This window comes from Notolepis coatsorum, assembly GCF_963971535.1.
Source record: "Notolepis coatsorum genome assembly, chromosome: 5".
In the NCBI taxonomy this organism is placed as follows: domain Eukaryota; kingdom Metazoa; phylum Chordata; class Actinopteri; order Aulopiformes; family Paralepididae; genus Notolepis; species Notolepis coatsorum.
The window spans coordinates 137,751,776-137,773,269 of record NC_140169.1 but is presented as its reverse complement, the minus strand read 5'-3'; the positions used below and the strand labels follow the sequence as shown (position 1 = coordinate 137,773,269).

Here is a 21,494-nt window from a genome sequence, read left to right as displayed (position 1 = left end):
CATCAAGTAAAAAGGTTACTTTTGGGTACAGGCACAATGCTTGATATATGACATTTTATTATTTTACTAGTCATTTTGTAATATTTTGGTATAATGCTAATGTAATGAGGTGGGTTGGGTTGGGTTGGATGGGTGTGGGGGGTGAATTTTGTTTGATTATGTTATGTATATTGTTTCGTATGTTTGTTATTGTTGTTTTAATTTTTTATTATGTTGTTTGGTAACAGCTAATGGGGATCCAAATAAACTTAAACACTACAACACTTGGGATTTATCCCTGATATGAGCACATTTATTCCAGGCGAGTCCTGGGGTTGTGGAGAGGCTTGGTCTAAAGAAAGTGCCACAAACACCAGACAGACATGATTACGCCCATTGAGGATGTTTTACTGTCGCACTGCTAATGGCCATACCGCAGTGGTGATGCTATGGGACCACGGCGCTAAGAGCTCAGTCTTTTTAATTATAGCATTTGTGCCACCTGGGTAATGGAAGACACCGGGGAATTTACGACCATATCCATTCTATAATTCTATTTCCACGGGGCAAAGGCCCTAGTGGTCACTTAGGTATCGCGGTGACGCACGTTCGGGGTCTGCTGACGTGCGCCCTCTGAGTGGGACAGCTGTTGTGGTTGTGACGACGCGGCGCGCGCCGCCACCCCACAGCACAGAGTCAGCAATTAGGACTTCCTGTGGCAAAGTCGGTGCAATGTCACTCACATCGTACGCCCTGTTGTCCTCTCCTCCTATACCTCCCTCCCTCCCTCTCCATCCACCCCTACACCCCACCCCACCTCTATCCCCCCCCCTCGTTTGTTTTAGTGGCCCTCAGAGTCCCCCATCCCTCCAACCTCCCGTATAGTATGAGCAGTTTAACGCTTAAAGAGGCAGTGTAGTCAAAATTAGGGCTGCACAATTCTTGCTAAAATGTGAATCACGATTTTTCTCTCTAAGAATTGAGATCACGATTCTCTCACACGATTCTTATTTTGTCATAATTTTTTAAAGTTAAGTTACAAAAAAAATTTAAAAAGATTATAATTATTTTAATTGATTTCAAGTAAAAAAAATACTTTAAATCGTCATAATTTAGAAATGAGATCGCATAGGTCTATGAATCGAGATCGCAATTTATTTATTTGATTAATCGTGCAGCCCTAGTCAACATGTTAATGGTAATCATCACGGTTTTGGACACAGAGCTCTTCTCCGGGGCAGCTCCCAGGCTCTGGAACTCCCTTCTCCAAGACATTAGAGACTCAGAGTCCCTCGCAGTTTTCCAATCCCACCTCAAGACCCATCTCTTCTCCACCGCCTCCCCCTACTACATCCATCCTTGTGTGTTTGTGTTATATTTGTCTCACTACCACCACCCCTAATGTAAAGACTCTTTGAGTTCTAGAAAAGCGCTATATAAGTAATTTATTATTATTATTATTGTCATTGTCATATGTCAACATATGTCATTGTCAAGCATCTTAAATGAAAGTGAAAGTGAAACCAAATGTCCCGAAATTCTTCAATGATGCAGAAAGAAACCAAATGTCCCGAAATTCTTCAATGATGCAGAAAGAAATATGACAATAGCTTCTGATGCATTGGCCCAGCATCACTGCATCATTAGGGAATGAGCGTCACAAAGAATGAGACTGGGAGGAAGAGGAGGAAGAGACTGAGGCATAAGAGGTGGAAGAGAGGAAATGAACAGACAGGGAGTGAGGTAGACAAATGATACTGCACAGAGCTACTGGGGGGGGGTACTGAATTCTGGGGCAACACAGGTTACTGACCAAGTCTTGCAGTAGAGCGACAAATAACTTTTAAGAACATGTGTTTACAATTCGGCACCAAACTTTGGTTTCAAGGAAGCACATGGTATCTGTTTTATATTTGTCTCTTATACCTGCTTACTTAATGAGCCTTCGCCTCACGGTATCTGTTTTATATTTGTCTTTTATACCTGCTTACATAATGAGCCTTCTCCTCACGGTATCTGTTTTATATTTGTCTCTTATACCTGCTTACATAATGAGTCTTCTCCTCACGGTATCTGTTTTATATTTGTCTCTTATACCTGCTTACATAATGAGCCTTCTCCTCAAGGTATCCATTTTATATTTCACCTAAGAATTCACCGAAAAGTACATACCTAAGTAAATTTGCATGTTCTTGGTATCTAGGGACATCTATGGATCTCAGGGAATGTATTGTACATTTTGGACTTAGAGGACTAAAGAAGATAGCAGAGCGGAAAGCTGCATCAAATAACACTGAGCGATGATGGTTTGACCGACACTGATTATTTGCACCAAGTTAACAGTGATGCGTCTTGCAATTAACAGTGTGTTGAAAAAAAGCCTACCGCAGGTGCACTCAGTAGTATCTCTTGCCCCTGCAGGTAGTGGTGGTTACAGTGAGTACTAGTAGGTGTGGGTGTATGAAGAGTGTGAGGAGGAAGGCCTACATTATTAACCAGAGCTGTCCTCTTAACCACAACCTTTTCTTCCTAAAATGACAGTGGACATCCTAATTCCCTCTTGTGTCCTGAGGCAGTGGGAAGGCTGAGGCGGAAACAGATGACAGAAGGGTCTGGCAGGATTCGATTCAGGGCTTCGTTTTTTTTTTTTTTTTTTATGACGTGTGGTCATATCATGAATCCACCTTCGTTTCATCTACCATTCCGGGGACCGTCCATAAATGTGATTTGTGTCATCCCAGACCCAGACACAATTGTTATCCGCCCCGTGAGGTCGGGATGACGACCCCCCCCCCCTTCGTTTCAAACCGTGGGCACACGTGGTTCCAGAAACAGGGGTCATTAGTCGTTATGCCAATTCCCTTCCTGGTCGTTGTGCTGCCCAGGTTATTGTCGTCTGGGGAGGGTGTGTAGAACTACCACATGCCTCCTCTGATACATGTGGAGTCACCAGACGCTTCGTTTCACCCGACAGCTAGGAGTTTCACTAGGAGAATGTAATGCGTGTGGAGGTTCACACTATCTCCCCCAGATACCCTCCCTGCTGAACAGGCGCCGCTGCCAATTGTGTTCGTAGGGACGACTGACCAAGCTGGAGGTACCGGCGCTGACAGCGGGAATCGAACACAGAGTCAGTCTCTGCGGTGGTAGGCAAGTGCTTAGACCTCTACGCTGCCCAGTCGCCAACCCTCTCCGGGGGCTACTCTTTGCGTCACACACCATATAACACTGTGAGCCTAAGCGGCCTCTACCTTGCGGTGGAGAGCAGTCGTCCGAGTCCGTGTCGCTCTCGCTGCTGTCCTCCACCAGGAAGCTGGGGTAGTTCCAGGACATGCTGACGATGCCATCCGACTCGTGGAGCAGAATGTGAGCCAGCATGCGCCCGTGGCAGTCCATCACTATCACCTGTCCGTCTGCCGTACCGAACAACACCTAGAGAGAGAGAGAGGGGGAGAGACGGGAGCCATTCGTCATGTGGCGTACGACTACTGATCATTCAGGGGAGAGAGAGAGAGAGAAAGAGAGAGAGTGAGCAAGGGAGAGATCATGGAGAGAGAGAAAGGAGAGATCATGGAGAGAGAGAGAGAGAGAGAGAGAGAGAGAGAGAGAGAGAGAGAGAGAGAGTGCATTTTGTGGAGCAGAAATATATTGCAACAACTATTGCATTTTTAGTACATTAATGGTTAATAAAGTGCCATCATGTCATCGTAGCAGCATCATGCTAGCACTCTCTCTGGTGCTCTTGTCATCTGTATATTATGGAACAGCATCATGCTAGCACTCTCTCTGGTGCTCTTGTCATCTGTATATTAGGGCTGTCCCCGACTAAGGATTTGGATGGTCGACTAGGATTGGCCAAAATTTGCCGTTAGTCGACTATTGGTCGACTTAAAAAATAATAATAATTTTTTATTTTTATTTTTTTTATCATTCCATTTGGGCTGTGGGGGTGCTTAATGTCTGAAGGAGGCGACGGAAGGCTTCTTGTCCTCTGCAAAAGCATGCAATTGGTCCACTGATGGATACATCTTGATATTTGTCTAGTCTAGTGTGTTCATTAGATGGGTGAAATCCTCTTTCAGTGCCTTTGTGCCTGTTTTCGTAGGCAGTTAGCCTCTGGTATGCGGGCCATTAGCGTTAGCCACGCTTCTAGGCCTCTTTTATTTTGGAAAGAATGATAATTATTATTATTTTTTTTATTATTATATTCGACTAAGAGGTTGGCCAGTCGACTACGGCTCCTTTCGACCGATTAGTAGACTAATCGATTAATAGGGGTCAGCCCTACTGTATATTATGGAACAGCATCATGCTAGCACTCTCCCTGGTGCTCTTGTCGTCTGTATATTATGGAACAGCATCATGCTAGCTCTCTCTCTGGTGCTCTTGTCGTCTGTATATTATGGAACAGCATCATGCTAGCACTCTCTCTGGTGCTCTTGTCGTCTGTATATTATGGAACAGCATCATGCTAGTAGAACTCTCTCTGGTGCTCTTGTCATCTGTATATTATGGAACAGCATCATGCTAGTAGAACTCTCTCTGGTGCTCTTGTCATCTGTATATTATGGAACAGCATCATGCTAGCACTCTCTCTGGTGCTCTTGTCGTCTGTATATTATGGAACAGCATCATGCTAGTAGAACTCTCTCTGGTGCTCTTGTCATCTGTATATTATGGAACAGCATCATGCTAGTAGAACTCTCTCTGGTGCTCTTGTCATCTGTATATTATGGAACAGCATCATGCTAGCACTCTCTCTGGTGCTCTTGTCACCTGTATATTATGGAACAGCATCATGCTAGTAGCACTCTCTCTGGTGCTCTTGTCATCTGTATATTATGGAACAGCATCATGCTAGCACTCTCTCTGGTGCTCTTGTCATCTGTATATTATGGAACAGCATCGTGCTAGCTCTCTCTCTGGTGCTCTTGTCGTCTGTATATTATGGAACAGCATCATGCTAGCACTCTCTCTGGTGCTCTTGTCGTCTGTATATTATGAAACAGCATCATACTAGCACTCTCTCTGGTGCTCTTGTCGTCTGTATATTATGAAACAGCATCATACTAGCACTCTCTCTGTTGCTCTTGTCATCTGTATATTATGGAACAGCATCATGCTAGCACTCTCTCTGGTGCTCTGGTCAGCTGTATATTATGGAACAGCATCATGCTAGCACTCTCTCTGGTGCTCTTGTCATCTGTATATTATGGAACAGCATCATGCTAGCACTCTCCCTGGTGCTCTTGTCATCTGTATATTATGGAACAGCATCACGCTAGCACTCTCTCTGGTGCTCTTGTCATCTGTATATTATGGAACAACAGCATCATGCTAGCACTCTCTCTCTGGTGCTCTTGTCATCTGTATATTATGGAACAGCATCATGCTAGCACTCTCCCTGGTGCAAAGCAAGTTGCACTGCGTCTCGTTCACACGATCCAGTAATTTAATAAGACGTTAGTATAATTTTTTATTTCTTTTTTTACATTTGTATTACATTTTTGTTGATACGTTTCTCATACAGTATATCAACTAGGGATGGTCATGAGTAATCGATTACTTAATTACTTGAGTACTCGTCGTTTCAAATGAATTCGAATAGTTTTTGAGGGTGCTCAATTTTCTTCTTTTTTGGTTACCACCAAATACGTCCCCCAAAAGGGCCTGTTCGTAGCAACGAAACAGAAAACTTGCGTTGAAATCTTGCTTTGAAATATCGCTCTGAAATCTCGCTCTGAAATCCCACGTGAGTTGTTGTGGAGCTGTGGAGCTCTTTTAGCGTTATCTAAAAGATAAAAACATCAGTTCGTGTTTGTGCATTTCCAAATTGTGCCTACAACATGTCGCCCACTTTGCATAGCGCTCATAAACTATTGATATGGACATGTCATTCCATGAGCGGAGAGACCTGCTGTAGACAGAGTGGAGGTAATGTAATTATTACAAATGGTAACTGACTGTGTTGAGTGACAATACGCATTAAGCATGGGGTATATTGCCGTGCGTTCTTATGTCCGCGGAGCAAGACATAATGAAATTGGTAGCGTGTGTGTATCTCGTAATTGCTGCTGCCATGCGTTTTAAGATGCGCTCTAAAAATAGATTTCCCTAAACAATTGCTCGAGCACTACTCCAGTAATTCATGCGAGTACTGGATCTGGGAAGACATTACTGGTGCCCATCCCTAACATCAACACATAGCAACCGCTGTTTCTTCCAACGCGGAGGACAACATGGGCGTGGTAAACATGCAGCGAGAGGCCTCTATAGAGACGGATATGGAGAAGACTGAGAGCGCAAGTAAAGAAAGGTAACAGTACAGTATAACAGGGAAACATGAGGAGGGGGAGGGTGTGGGGGCAGAAACACATGTAGACTGATAGCACGGTGACATCTGACCTGAGCTGGCAAACTATGAAACATGAATAACAACACTACCTGACAAAACAGCCACATAGGCAAGACAGAAAGCGCTAGCTGACTCTCAGGACAAACCCCTAGGGTGTGTCTGGTTCTGCATCGCAATAAGAAGAATGAATACTAACAACTGGCAAACAACAACAACACGGATCTCTCCGTTTATTAGTATTCAAAGGCTGGCACAGTGCTGCAGGGGTCCATGTATCTATCTGGAGTCTGCTGCAGACGTCTGCACATGTGTGTGTATGGTAGCAATCTGTTATCACTACCACAGGGGGTTAATATATCTTTTCCACCTATGTGTGTATGTATGTATATATGTACGCGTCTGTGTGTGTGCATTTGTGTATGTATGTTATGTGTCTATGTATCTATGTGTGTGTGTGTGTGTGTGTGTGTGTGTGTATATGTACAGTATGTGTGTGTGTGTGTGTGTGTGTGTGTGTGTGTGTGTGTGTGTGTGTGTGTGTGTGTGTGTGTGTGTGTGTGTGTGTGCATGTATGTATGTTTGTATATATACTAGAGGTGGCCATAGATTAATTTCTTTAATCTAGATTAATCTATCTGCAATCCTGGAGTTAATCTAGATTAATCTAGATTAAAATGGCTCATTTGAAGTCTGCCGAAGGCATTCAAAATATGTGTGTTCTACCCAAATAATGACCAGAAGTAAGTCCTTACTTTTTCTTTCCTCCTTACGTTTCTCAGGCCAGGTGGCTCATTACACCATGAGCCCATCTCCCGTTTCCAAAATGCATTACAGACTGAAAAAGCTGTTTTGCTATGATAATTGGTAATGAAATATCAAAATGATGTTCAATAAGATGTACTTGTGTTAAATTGATGAGGAACAGGGCTAACTACCCACAGCTACTGTAGTATGATGAACAGGGCTAACTACCCACAGCTACTGTAGTATGAGGAGGAACAGGGCTAACTACCCACAGCTACTGTAGTATGAGGGACAGGGCTAACTACCCACAGCTACTGTAGTATGATGATGAACAGGGCTAACTACCCACAGCTATGTAGTATGATAATGAACAGGGCTAACTACCCACAGCTATGTAGTATGATGAACAGGGCTAACTACCCACAGCTACTGTAGTATGATGAGGAACAGGGCTAACTACCCACAGCTACTGTAGTATGATGAACAGGGCTAACTACCCACAGCTACTGTAGTATGATGATGAACAGGGCTAACTACCCACAGCTACTGTAGTATGATGATGAACAGGGCTAACTACCGACAGCTACTGTAGTATGATGAACAGGGCTAACTACCCACAGCTACTGTAGTATGATGAGGAACAGGGCTAACTACCCACAGCTACTGTAGTATGATGAACAGGGCTAACTACCCACAGCTACTGTAGTATGATGAACAGGGCTAACTACCCACAGCTACTGTAGTATGATGATGAACAGGGCTAACTACCCACAGCTACTGTAGTATGATGATGAACAGGGCTAACTACCCACAGCTACTGTAGTATGATGATGAACAGGGCTAACTACCTCCAGCTACTGTAGTATGATGATGAACAGGGCTAACTACCCACAGCTATGTAGTATGATGAACATGGCTAACTACCCACAGCTACTGTAGTATGATGAACAGGGCTAACTACTCACAGCTATGTAGTATGATGATGAACAGGGCTAACTACCCACAGCTACTGTAGTATGATGATGAACAGGGCTAACTACCCACAGCTACTGTAGTATGATGATGAACAGGGCTAACTACCCACAGCTATGTAGTATGATTATGAACAGGGCTAACTACCCACAGCTACTGTAGTATGATGATGAACAGGGCTAACTACCCACAGCTACTGTAGTATGATGATGAACAGGGCTAACTACCCACAGCTACTGTAGTATGATGATGAACAGGGCTAACTACCCACAGCTACTGTAGTATGATGATGAACAGGGCTAACTACCCACAGCTACTGTAGTATGATGATGAACAGGGCTAACTACCCACAGCTACTGTAGTATGATGAGGGACAGGGCTAACTACCCACAGCTACTGTAGTATGATGATGAACAGGGCTAACTACCCACAGCTACTGTAGTATGATGATGAACAGGGCTAACTACCCACAGCTACTGTAGTATGATGATGAACAGGGCTAACTACCCACAGCTACTGTAGTATGATGAGGGACAGGGCTAACTACCCACAGCTACTGTAGTATGATGATGAACAGGGCTAACTACCCACAGCTACTGTAGTATGATGAGGGACAGGGCTAACTACCCACAGCTACTGTAGTATGATTATGAACAGGGCTAACTACCCACAGCTACTGTAGTATGATGAGAAACAGCAGACAGGACTCTACCGCTCAACATCAATGGTAAGTAAGATATAGAGTTAGGGTTATAAAAATCCAAACTATCCCATTATTAACACAACACAATGATTCAGTGTCTTCTGATGACATCATCATCAAAAAATATGGTTGGATGGCTGGGTATCCAGCCTGAAACCAACTTAACCGTGGTCAATTAAATAAATTAAATTACATAAACGTACCCAAGGCGAACGAGTGAAGTTCCCAGCTGACATCGATGAAGTGTACAGTAACGCCTAGGTAGTTATCGTTGCTGACAGATGTCCAATGGTCCCCAGTCATTGCTACACACGCCGCCCTGGCCAACTTCTCACCTTTCACAGCTTTCTCTGTGGCGTGTTGGTCCTGGATTCTCCTCATGATATTCGCCTCGCAGGTAGCCTGTTGCCGCCCGGAGAAGAAGCTCGAGTCCATCATCTTCAACCACGCTGATAGGCCGGCAATTGACTGCAATCCACTGGGCTAGGAGGTTAGTTAGCTTGGCTGATGAAGCTGTGCTGATGGGCTTGCCTCGGTTGCACTCAAACAGTGTAGTTTGACGAACACTTGTCCCCGGTGCAGCAGTGCTTGGCCCGGCAGGCACCTTCCTTGCTAACATCAATTTGATGCTTTTTGCTTAGGTGATATTTGAGACTCGAGGAACTCCTACAGTAAGCCATTTGAGCTTTGCACCTTGGTCTTGTCGAGGTTTCCATCGGGAAGCTTTTTGTAAATTAAATAGCCCTGAAGCAAACCCGGCTTCACACTGCTCACAGCGTCCTCCATTGTCATGCAGCTGATGTTTTGATATGGTAATTATTTTCACCCATGACCCGCTCGGGTCATGTTTAACGCGTGATAATAGTCCGGCGTTAACTTAGCCCGGTAACGCCGTTAACGGCCCAGCTCTAATATATACACAGTATATATGTATATATATGTGTGTGTGTGTGTTACCTGCTGGTCATCAGGGGTCCAGATGCCACAGGAGATCTGGCTCTCCAGGTTGATCTCGGAGGACCAGTGTCTCTGCCCGCTGACTGAGCCCACCAGGACGAAGCCATCCCGGTAGGAGATGAGAGCCTGGGTTCCATCGTGGGACCAGGTGAAGTCGCTCACCTGCGGAGAAGAAGCGGTCAGCTAAACGACACCGAGATGACCTACTAGGAGCTAGGGCTGAGCCCAAACGTTCGAACGTTCGTTCGTTACGTTGGCATTTGAATCTTAATTAATAAATTTTTTTCTTTTTCAAAAAAGAAAAAAATATTTCAAATGTCTTTTTCCATTTTTTTTTCTCCATTGGAAATATATATCAAAAGCAATACTTTTATTCTGCACATTTCTAAAAGCTATGTGGATGTACTGTATTATTGATGATGAATTTTTTTTACTCTACATACAATGTTATCTATAGCACTGTGGCTTAGATTACATCAGAGTTTTGGCCCTTGGAGAGGCTGTGCAGCCAAGCAAGCACAGTGAAAAGGGCTCAGGGACCTTGGTGCAACAGAATGGTTCGTCACTGCGTTACTGCGTTATTTTTATGTAGATTGGTAGCGAGCTTGAGCACAGTCCTGACTCCTGTGTCATGCGAAGACACGTTGTGGACGTGTTTGTTTACTCTACTACTACTAGTAATACACTCGCTTCGCCAATAAACAGAATAGTTTCAAGACATTGCGTCGGTCTGAGAGAAGAATCAAGCATCGGAAATACATTTGGACTGCAGTATTCTGTTGTGGAAGGTTAAAACCTAATGTTTGGTATCATTATTTTCAGCACAGTCTCATCTATATGACCTGACCGTTTAAAAAAAATAATATTATTATAAAAAAAAAAATAATAATAATAAAAAGATATTTCAAATTCTCATTTCTCCCTTCAAGTTCAAATCTCTTAAATTCGAAATTCGAAAATAATGTGACAGCCCTAATCCTTACACTACTGGCAAGTATTTCATACCACGCTATGTCCAAAAATCCAAACCATCACTGTCTTTTGAAGGCCATAGCGGGCTCAGTTTTTAAGCTAGCATGAGCCAGTGGTACCATTATGAAACGTTAAGTGACGCTACACATCACTGACTTTGTCAGGTGTCATTCACTGGAAATTGTCAAGTTGATCAACAGATTTTGACTGTACGAATCTGTAAGGGCATTAACTCATTCAGCGACCGCCATTAGACGCGGCCCGCTGTAGCTAGGCCGCGCTTTAAAAGATAGGAGTGCGTCACCTTGTTTGTAGAGCTATAACTGTAGCTAAGGGGCTACACAACCCGGACTGTATTAAAGATTGTTTAGATTAAACCACTACTAAAGAATATTAATAGCCAGACAGTATAGTTAGACAAAATGGCGGACACTCAATTGACGGCACGGGGACAAGGATACCTGGTTTATAAGCATTTTAATCGTCATAGCAACATACATCTGAATTATCACGTTTCTCTTTTAATAATAGAATGTCAGAGTATCAAAGTCAGCGGTAATGAATAGTTCCTAGGTTACGAATACTCGACCGGAGCTCTGCAGGGAGTGAGAAGAGACGAGGCGATACGGGGAAAGCAAGGGTAGCTGGAGACAATGGTTTCCCTCGGGAGCTCCAAGCTCCGGAGGAATTGGAGACTGGTCGGATAATCCTGTCGTCGCTGGAAGAAAAGGGGTCTCGTACGGAACCGGTCCTTGTAATTAATAGCTATTAATCCAAAAGCCCGTTGGCATAGATGGTAGCTAGCTAGCTTCGTTTGTACTGGAAGCTAGCCCGCAGACGGTCTTCAATGAGTAGTTAGATCCAAACGCCGCTGGGTTTAACTATACGTTTCTCCACGTTACTTCGCTTACACAAGTCACTATACTGCGCCAATAATGGCTCTACAATATTATAGTCGTATCTAAGTAGCTACTAGCTATCTGTAACGATACACCGCTTGTAGGTCTGTGTACAACTGTACCGGACGTATCACGCTCTCGCTCTGCTGCTTCTCCTGTTCTGATACTGCCGACTCGCGGCTGCTTGCACCATCCACAATATATATACTCAGACTGATTTCTAGGGCGCAGCCGAGTTACCTGTCCGGAATCAATGCGCCTGCTATGGGCAAGTCTGAACTTGTCTGAACATGTCTAGAACCATGTCTGGGGGGCTCGTCTGGTGGCGCCTCCAATGTCAAGGGCGGGACCCAATGAGGCGAGCGAAGAATACTATTATGCAAACGGATGGCGTAAAGATATATATCTTATATATATAAACAATATACAAGTTATACAAAATAATAAACGCAGACTTTCAGTGTTAATCTGGACCTTCAGAACAATAACTATATTCTATATTATAGCTATGGATACAATACTATGGCCCATTTGACATCACCTATCTATCGTTCAATATGTGAAAAAGAATGAATTTTTCCATCCATACGTTCCCGTGTTATACCGTGGTGAATATAAGTATGGTTTTAGTTTAGAGCGGTCTAGGGTAATTCCCGAAATGCTGAGTTATAGCCTCATACGTCAATTCCACTATAGACGTTGCCGTTTCTTGCCTGTACACGCTATTATTCCGAAATCAAATCTATATCATAGGTATTATGTTCCATCGTGAATGCATGAAGGGGGGGGGTCGTTTCTGATTATTTGATTGTCAGTAACGGCATTCGTATTGAACACTAAAAACGCTTATCAGCCCGATCGGTATAAAAGCATTGCAGGATCAAGCTAAAATTGACGTCAGATCATCCTTACCTGTGATCGGGAGTAGGGCTGCACGATTTTGGGAAATAATCTAATTGCGATTTTTCTGACAGATATTGCGATTGCGATAAAATGTGCGATTATAAAAAAAAAATGTAAGCAGCCCCACAGAGGTTTATTGTAAAATGCGGCTTGCATCTGACCTATGCGGTGGGTCTTTTCGGGACACAGAGCCTGAAAATGTTTCTTTTTACCTGGGAATCGATACCGGTACCCAACGGTACCTTTTTTTCTGTACTTTACTCTCCCTCTCTGAAGTCTAAACTTCACAACACACAATCTAAAACCCCTTACCTCCCTCTCCCAAACCGATCTTGTATCTCAATGGGACTTCCTGGTTAAACAAATTTTAAAAGAGTAAAAAAATATATATATATTGCGATTTTTTATGAATTTTTTTGCGATTTGATAATTGCATCATTCCAAATCGCGATTTCGATTTAAAATCGATTAATCGTGCAGCCCTAATCGGGAGTATTCCAAAAATAATATTCCAATTGTTTGATCGCCATCTGGTACATCCAATGTCTATTTGCTCCACGGCATAACCGGCCACAACATATGGATCGGGGATATTTGGCACGCTTCAATGGAACCGGGAGAACCGCTCCCCTCGCCCGACAAGGAAAAGTGAAACCAGAGACATTTGGCCATTACACAGGCCAAGATACAAGGTTACAAAGGGTGCTTGATACCGCCGTCTAGCTGGATGCGGCCGGTATTGCACTTTGGCGACCTCAGACTCATTCCCTATGGTAACACCAAGGTCCCTGGATGAATAATGAATAAAAATATTGAATAAAGGAATAAATGACCAAAACCCGAGAAATCTCGGGTCTGGCGCCCAACGCATGGCGAGTTAACCCGACTTACCTCGGGTTTGGCCACCATTGAGTTAATGGGAGCAATTGAAATGTTTTTGTTTTTTAAGTAACTAAATAGTTACTTTTCAGAGTAACGCATTACTTTTGGGTGTGTAAGTAACTAGTAAATTCACTGAGTTACTTTTGAAATAAAGTAACTAGTAATGGTAACTAGTTACTATTTTTCAGTAACTACTAGCACAACACTGCTCCTGAGACATACTTCCCTTCATATTTCAGCCTGTCTCACCTGAGCACCGCGGTCGTTGACCAGCTCCACTGACCAGCGGCCTTCATACTGGATCCAAACAAAGATGCCTCCATCTGTGTCACAGGTGGCCAGCTTCTGGAAGGGCTCGTTCCATCGCACCAGGACCACCTGACACACACAGGAAATAAAAAAGTTGAATAAATCATGAGAACTCGGCAGAATGCATATCACACAGCTAAATTTAGACTGGATAGAGGAAAAAGTCGGAAATTGGGTTAACCTCATTTTCAAAGTGACGCAAAAGAGGTGATAATATCCTGAATGTCTTAGTTAATGAGATTCTATTAGCCCCCCCCACACACACACACATGCATGCACGCACACACACGGACACGCACACAGACACGCACACACTCACTTCCTTTCTTCAGATCAGTAACATGGCAGGAAAATGTCACCGTATGGAGACTGCAGTGCACTACTGCACACCAATAAGACTGGAAGCAAATAGCTGAGAATCGTAACTGTACCACCACTGGAATGGAATCACATTCATAAGAGTCCACACCCGGTACGAATAGCAACGGTTTTCTTGAGTTGAGCGAGTGCGTTATTCATGCTTTTGTCATTCATTCATGAAAATAAAAAGTGAGCAATCTAATCTCTCACGGACTGCTGCTGACCACTGGATCTATATTTTTGATGATATGCAAAGCCCACAAACTCACACAGTTTTTCACAGAGAGAGAGTGGGGGGGGGGAGAGAGAGAGAGAGAGAGAGAGAGAGAGAGAGAGAGAGAGAGAGAGAGAGAGAGAGAGAGAGAGAGAGAATGAAGCTTGCATAGAAAAGATGAAGGCAGGACAGAGAGGAAGGATACGAGGCGCTAGCGTGAGAACACAGGAAGGATTAACGTACTGTTACTGTTTACACATCACACCTAGAGCGGATCATAGATGTACTGTACGTGTTTAAAGATAAAGGGAAAGTATCTGTGTCGGTGCTTGTCAAACCATTTCTCAGGAGACACACCTTGGCTTCTCGGAATAAAATTTTTTGTGAAGCAAAACTGATTTGGCAGATAATTGTGTCAGCTAACAGGACAAAATGTATCCTGTTAAAACTACTAGCCTACAGTGTTTTATTCAACATGTCTGCCTTTTTCAAAAGGATTTGAGAGGGCTTTGGATATTCATATGATGCTACCATCAGAGAATAATTTGGGGGACCCGTTTTAATCAGGAACTACAAAAACACTGCTTTGGATCTAAAATGTCCATATCAAAGGACCCTCCAATAGATAAACTTGATTTTGTCCCCCATGTGAGAAGAGATTTGTTGTTTACAAGAGTTAGTTCAGAACTGATCTTGGCTCTGGGCAGTGGGGGCCCCGGGTTCGGGGTCTCTGGGAGTCGGAGTGTCATTGAGGCGTGGTGCTCTGGTTCCCTGGGATGCTGGACTTGGGGTTCTCATGGGCCGGGAGCCGTGGAGCTGTCGGGCTGGAGGCTTGGGATGCTCTGCTTTATGTGCAGTGGGCCTGTGATCTATGGGGGTGCTGTTTTTTGGGTTGGATAGCAGGGGTGGGTGGACACTCCTGTGGTGTTCTGGTCTGCTGAGCTTCACCTGGGTATGGTTGTTTTCCTTCCTTTTTTTCTTTTCCTTTATATATTTAATTTATATTAGAACGATTTGATTTAATGTAATTGTCTTGTCATTATTGTTATTATTGCTGTTACTGTCCTGTGATGTCTTGTTTATTATTATTGTTACTGTATTGTGTTGTGTCTTGTTTCGTGTGGAAAAAGGAAAATAAAGGAACAGTTTATCACAAAAAAAAAATAGTTAGTCCAGAACTGTCTGTCTATATACCCTAGCTGGGGAGATAACAGTGGAGAGAGTAAGACCGATATTTGGCGTCATGATATCTGTGTAACTGAAGAAGAGAAAATGCCCATAAAAAGGCATTGTGTATTTGTTCACAGAATTTACATGAAAGCTTATCAGATTCTGTGCATCACAAACTGCCCAATTATACATGAAACAATGTACAACAAATTGCATAGTGCCTCTTTAATTAACACACACTGATTATTACCAACTATTAATTATGTCCCCAACGGAAACCTTTGTTACCATCTGCAATAAAAAAAAAATATATACATCATCCATTTTATCTAATAAGATAACATTTTCAGTGTGTTTACCTCATGCCAATCATTGCGAATGCAGTAAAATGGGATTGGCAAGCATTTCTTTTTTAAATATCGATACTTGGTTCCAGTATATGCAAGAGGAAGTACGACGATATATCGCAGTATCGATTTCTTTGTCCCACCCCTAATCAGAATAGTCATTTTATACATGATCTAAGCTAGTGAATTAAATAAGATTGAAACAGGTCATGGTGTGTGTGTGTGTGTGTGTGTGTGTGTACGTGTGTGTGTACGTGTACGTGTGCGTGTGCGTGTGTGTTCGTGTCCCATCTCTGGTCTTTGGAAAGACCAGATGAGGTCAGAGTAGTTTGATAGTATTTACTGAGGATGGACAGATAATGTTTTTTTTTGTATTTTATTTTTTTATTATTTTTTAAACAAACACATAAACAAACATGACAACACACGATAAGATATACAAGCATTAGTTGTCAGTGCACATCCAATGAAATCACATTTTAGTTAATTGTCTTATATAGGATATACCCCTAATACCTGTTATCTAAAAACCTACACACATATGCTCCAGCTCGAACCCCCCCCTCCCGGACCCCTCTTTGGATAGTACCTCCATTATCCCTCACTCCTAACCAGACACTACCATTATAAGCTAGCTTTTATTCTCTCCACCACTTCTAACCACATTGACATTTTGGATTCATTGAGACCCAGAATTCTTGCTGTAGATATTTCTTGATAAATCACATCGAGATATGTAAGAAACCAAACTTTCCGGCACATTTTTTCCGGTTGAAACCAGCGTGATGCGATCAGCTTTTTAGCTACTGTGATACCCGATAAAACCAATCTCTTTAGCTGTGAATTTACTGCAAACTCAATCATTCAATAGTAATACAGAGGGGTGTACAGGTATATTCCAAGATACGAGTTTTGATAATTGTTGGGTCACATCTTTCCAGAATGTCTTAACTGGTGGGCAGTCCCAATACATGTGCATAAATGTCCCTTCGTCCCCATTTGTACATTGGGAGCATTTGGACAGATAATGTTGATATTTAAACATAAAAAATATAATACATAATAAATGTACACATGATCATACAACATAAAAAAAATTGTTGTAGGAACGGTTTGGGAGAGGGAAGTAGGGAGGGGTTTTAGGTTGTGTGTTGTGAGTTCCAAAATGTTTTACATAAAGTGTAAAGCTCAATATATCAAAACGTGGCACTGTACAGTTTGTATTAAAAACAATAGATTGTTTTTCATATAAATGTCTGGAAGAGTTCAAAAAGAAAAATGTCTAATGATATTTTTGTTGCCTTTTTTAAGCTGATCTAAATGATACTGATTGTGTTAAATGGGCATAGTGGGTCCCCTACTATTCACCATTTACATGCTCCCCCTCGGGTCAGATTATACGTCACCACGGACTCAACTTTCATTGTTATGCCGATGATACTCAGCTCTATATCAGCACCTCAGCATCCTCCCAGCTCCCCCCACAGTCTGTAGTCAACTGCCTCCACGCCATAAAAACCTGGATGTCAACCAAATTACTGAAACTCAACAGCAAAAAGACAGAGCTCATGGTTGTGGCCCCCAAGGCACTGCTCGGGAAGGTTGGAGATCTCCTCCTCCACGTTGACGGCTGTTCCATCTCCCCGTCTCTCGAAGTCCGTAACCTGGGCGTCACCCTTGACTCCACACTTTCATTTCACTCCCACATCAAATCCGTCACCAAGTCTGCCTTCTACCACCTCAAAAACATCTCCCGTCTCCGACCCTCACTCTCAGACTCAGTGGCTGAGACCCTGATCCACTCATTCATCACCTCCCGGTTGGACTACTGTAATGGAGTCCTGTTCGGGTTACCCAGCAAAGCCCTGGACAGGCTCCAGTATGTTCAGAACTCAGCTGCCAGGGTTCTCACTCACACCAAGCCCTGGCAGCACATCACCCCCACCCTCATCCACCTCCACTGGCTTCCAGTCAAGTTCCGCATCACCTTCAAACTCCTGCTCCTCACCTACAAATCCCTCCATGCCCTCGCCCCCCGATACCTGTCTGATCTCCTCCATTGAGAGAAAATGGTGGTTTTTCAATGTATGTGATGTATAGATTGGGGGGAGTGACCACAGCTAAAACGGTGCCGGGTCAGAGAGGTCGAAGTGCATGCGGACGGTGGAAGCAGGAGACGGTGGTTCAGTAGCAGGGTGATTGTTGTGAGCCACACTGCCAGCGAGAGAATGTTTGTTGACATTCCTCATTAGAACATCTGAGATTAGAGTGTACTGTCTCGATGAGCAGGAGGGAGAGAGGTTCATCTTAATGCAACAGTGAATGAAACTGCATTTTAATGTGTGAAAGGTTAAACGCAGTTGTCATGACAACACGTCACATGACAACCAGAATGCGGGGCCGTCGTTGCGACGACGAACATCTATAAGTCGAACGGTGTTTCCGGGTGTTGAGCAGACTAAAATCTGACTGAGACTAAGAGGGAAGAAACCAGAAGAGACTCTCTCCTCTCGACGAGAGAGAGGGGGGGGGGGGGGGAGAATGGCACATCACCAGTAGCTTCGGCTACCACGAGGATGGTTTTAGGCTAACGAACAGGCCTGAACACTATTGGACTGAACAGCAAAAGGACGATAATATGAACACACCGAAAGATCATTAGAAATAGACTCTTCAAGGACGATACAATTTGATAACATCTGATAACATGAGGTTCTGTTTATAGCAATAAAACAACGCTTCTCCTCATAAGGTATCTCACAGTGTCGAAGTGTCGAATTCTTACGGAAGTGGAGAAGTATTATGGTTTATGGATTGCACTAACGGGGGGGAGATAAGGATCTTATCTACCAGTATCGGAGACGTCAGGACCATTAAAAGTACACAACGCAGAGGAATTGGATGGAGAGCCAAACAGACGAAGACGTGATACTGGCCAGTTTGATCAGAATCTTACAGTTGGTGCCGTTGGGACCCGGATTTGCAAGAGATTAAAACAACGGGAACAGTTGGTTGTTGTTGGTTGTTGATGACAGCCGGATTTGCAAGAGATAAGAACAACGGATAAAGACTTTTTCAATAATGGGGCGACAGTGGACAACAGTCATCAATGTGTGGGAGAATCATGATCGAAGCAAGGCCGGTCAGCCCTGGGAGAGAGCGGCGAGTCGAGCGGTCAGGAGGCGAACCAGCGCTGTAGGGGAAACAGCGCTCCGATCAAAAATGTGAGTTCACTGTGCACACGGTTGTTTTGATTTTAAGCCAAATAAAAACGAACAGATAGTGAATCCGTAAACGTAAACATTTCTAGTTCGACACAGAGAATGCCAGCTGTGATAATATGAGCAGAGAGCCATGGTGGAAATCGAGGGTGTTATCTACAGAGAATGAAAAGCAAACGAGGCAGGCTGCACAGTTTTGGTTTAAGGAGGGTAAATGCGAGATGAGGAAAGGGGGGGGGGGGGGGGGGGGCGCTTGAATCAGATCGAAAAATTGTTATGGCGGGACTGTTTTCATAACAGAAGGAAAGTCGAAAGGAGATTGTACCAGTGTGTATTATGTCCGATCAGGCAAGAGTATTAGTCTGAGAAAGCGTCCCCTGATAATGGAGAGGAAAGACAGCTGTGTTTTCAGGCCTTGGAAGGAAGGGCAGCGGCCGTTTGTTGAGAGAGTAGCCATTTGCACCGAGTCAAAATGGCCGCAGAGCCACGAGGGGTTTAGAATCAGGAAGTGACACGTCACCTACAATCCTCTAGACTGAGTTTTGGCCGCCATCTAGGGGGGCAGTGGGATAATACAGGCAAATGGAGGAGTAGGTCGCCACCTAGTGGCGGAGGGGGGGGGGGGTAGTGCTGGGGAGTTTCCATTACCCATAGGGGAATATTTAGAGTTTAATTCAATTAAGGAGTTTAATTGCGGAGGGGGGGGGGGTAGTGCTGGGGAGTTTCCATTACCCATAGGGGAATATTTAGAGTTTAATTCAATTAAGGAGTTTAATTGCGGAGGGGGGGGGGGGGGGTAGTGCTGGGGAGTTTCCATTACCCATAGGCAAATATGTAGAGTTTAAGTTAATTAAGGAGTTGAATTTTTTCAAAATTACCAACTGCTTGTGTGTATACACGGTGGTGTATGTGAGAACTTTGTAAAGGAACTCAAAGTGTGGTATATAGAGCGACGGGACAGCTCCAGGGCGACGGTAGACAGCCCCGTAGGGTATATAGAGCGACGTGACAGCTCCAGGGCGACGGTAGACAGGCCCGTAGGGTATAGAGCGACGGTGACAGCTCCAGGGCGATGGTAGACAGCCCCGTAGGGTATAGAGCGACGGTGACAGCTCCAGGGCGACGGTAGACAGCCCCGTAGGGTATAGAGCAACGGTGACAGCTCCAGGGCGACGGTAGACAGCCCCGTAGGGTATAGGGCGATGGACAGCTCTGTTGTATGTTAGATGATAGTACGAGTACGTATGTGAGTTAGGAGCAGGGAACCAACCTGCTCTGTTGTATGTTAGAGCGATGCTCGGTTGTATGTTATTATCATAATAATAAGATCGATATACAGGTTAATTAAATAAGTTTAATTATGAAATAAGAGGGAGTTCGATCTCCAGTGGGGCCTTCTCACACCTAATAAATAGGCAGAGTCTTGAGGGGACACGTCACCAGAAAGAACTGGCGCGCGCTGGGGGTCAACCGTGGGACAAACGTAGAGCGCCGAGTGGGTATCGTTTAGCTGCTGGTGTCACGCCGGAAGACAACAAAACAGGGAACAGCCCTGTAGGATTAGATATGGGTGTTGAGAAGGTGGGGGACTAATAGAGAACAAATAGCGCCATGGGCTGTAGGACACTCACACCGTCCAACAGTCTGAAAGGGCGTGGCCATGGCAGGGGCTTGCAGAGGAAAAAAAATATATAGAGAACGAGCTGCAGGCCCAAAGCCACGGTAGACTAATAGAAAACACAGGGTCGAGTGTACAGAAAGACTGCCGGTGTTGTGTTTCTGCTTTCAAGGGGGGAATGACACCGACAGCGATGGAGATGGCCAGGAGACAGACTGGAGGAGGAGGAAGCCGCAGGGGCCAGGCACGGCAGCCTGGTACACAGATCGTCCACGACGAGAGAGAGGGCCGACGGCGGTGGAGATGAGCCTCAACCAAGATGACCGACAGGGCGGAGATGACCGACGGGGCGGAGGCGGCCAACAGGGCGGAGACGGCCGACGAGGCGGAGTCCAGCGGTCGCAGGCGGTGTTGCCCAGGGGAGAACGAGGCGGACATCGGAGGGGCCTTCCCGGCGGAGACGCTGTTTAGAGAGCGTTTTGAAACAACAGAGCACGGGCGGTGAATCATGAACAAACAGGGACTTCCTTTCAGAGTCAATCAGGAGATCGAGAGACGAGACAACAGCGAGAAGTCCTGTGTTCATTGATTAGGAGTATGAGATATAAATGGAGGATTCATATATAAGATATATGTATAGAAGGATATATATATATATAGAAGGTAGATAAGAGGGAGAACAGTAGAACAACAGGATATAATTATTGGGAGCAGACAGGGGGGCTCCAATGGTTATGAGTCGTTGGATGTTGTTGGTTTTGGTGGTCGGTTTCGGTTCCCTTTGTGCACGAAGGGGGGCGCAAACAGACATCAGGCAGCAGGATCACTGGGTTGACCGTGGGCCGTCTTCGTTTCTTGTGCACGAGAGACGAGGTTGGTTTGCTTCAAC

The 21,494-nt window shown here is 44.3% G+C and overlaps 1 protein-coding gene across 1 annotated transcript in view; it reads right to left on the bottom strand.

The window, feature by feature from the left end:
* The window catches only part of tulp4a (TUB like protein 4a), a 113,659-nt gene that overhangs the window by 40,487 nt on the left and 51,678 nt on the right, over window positions 1-21,494 (bottom strand). Inside the window, exons 4-6 of the mRNA XM_084314984.1 lie at window positions 13,616-13,744; window positions 9,711-9,872; window positions 3,231-3,411 (exon numbers count right to left, since the gene is read on the bottom strand). Coding sequence (XP_084171110.1) covers window positions 3,231-3,411; window positions 9,711-9,872; window positions 13,616-13,744 — 472 coding nt within the window. The remainder of the gene's footprint in view (window positions 1-3,230; window positions 3,412-9,710; window positions 9,873-13,615; window positions 13,745-21,494) is intronic.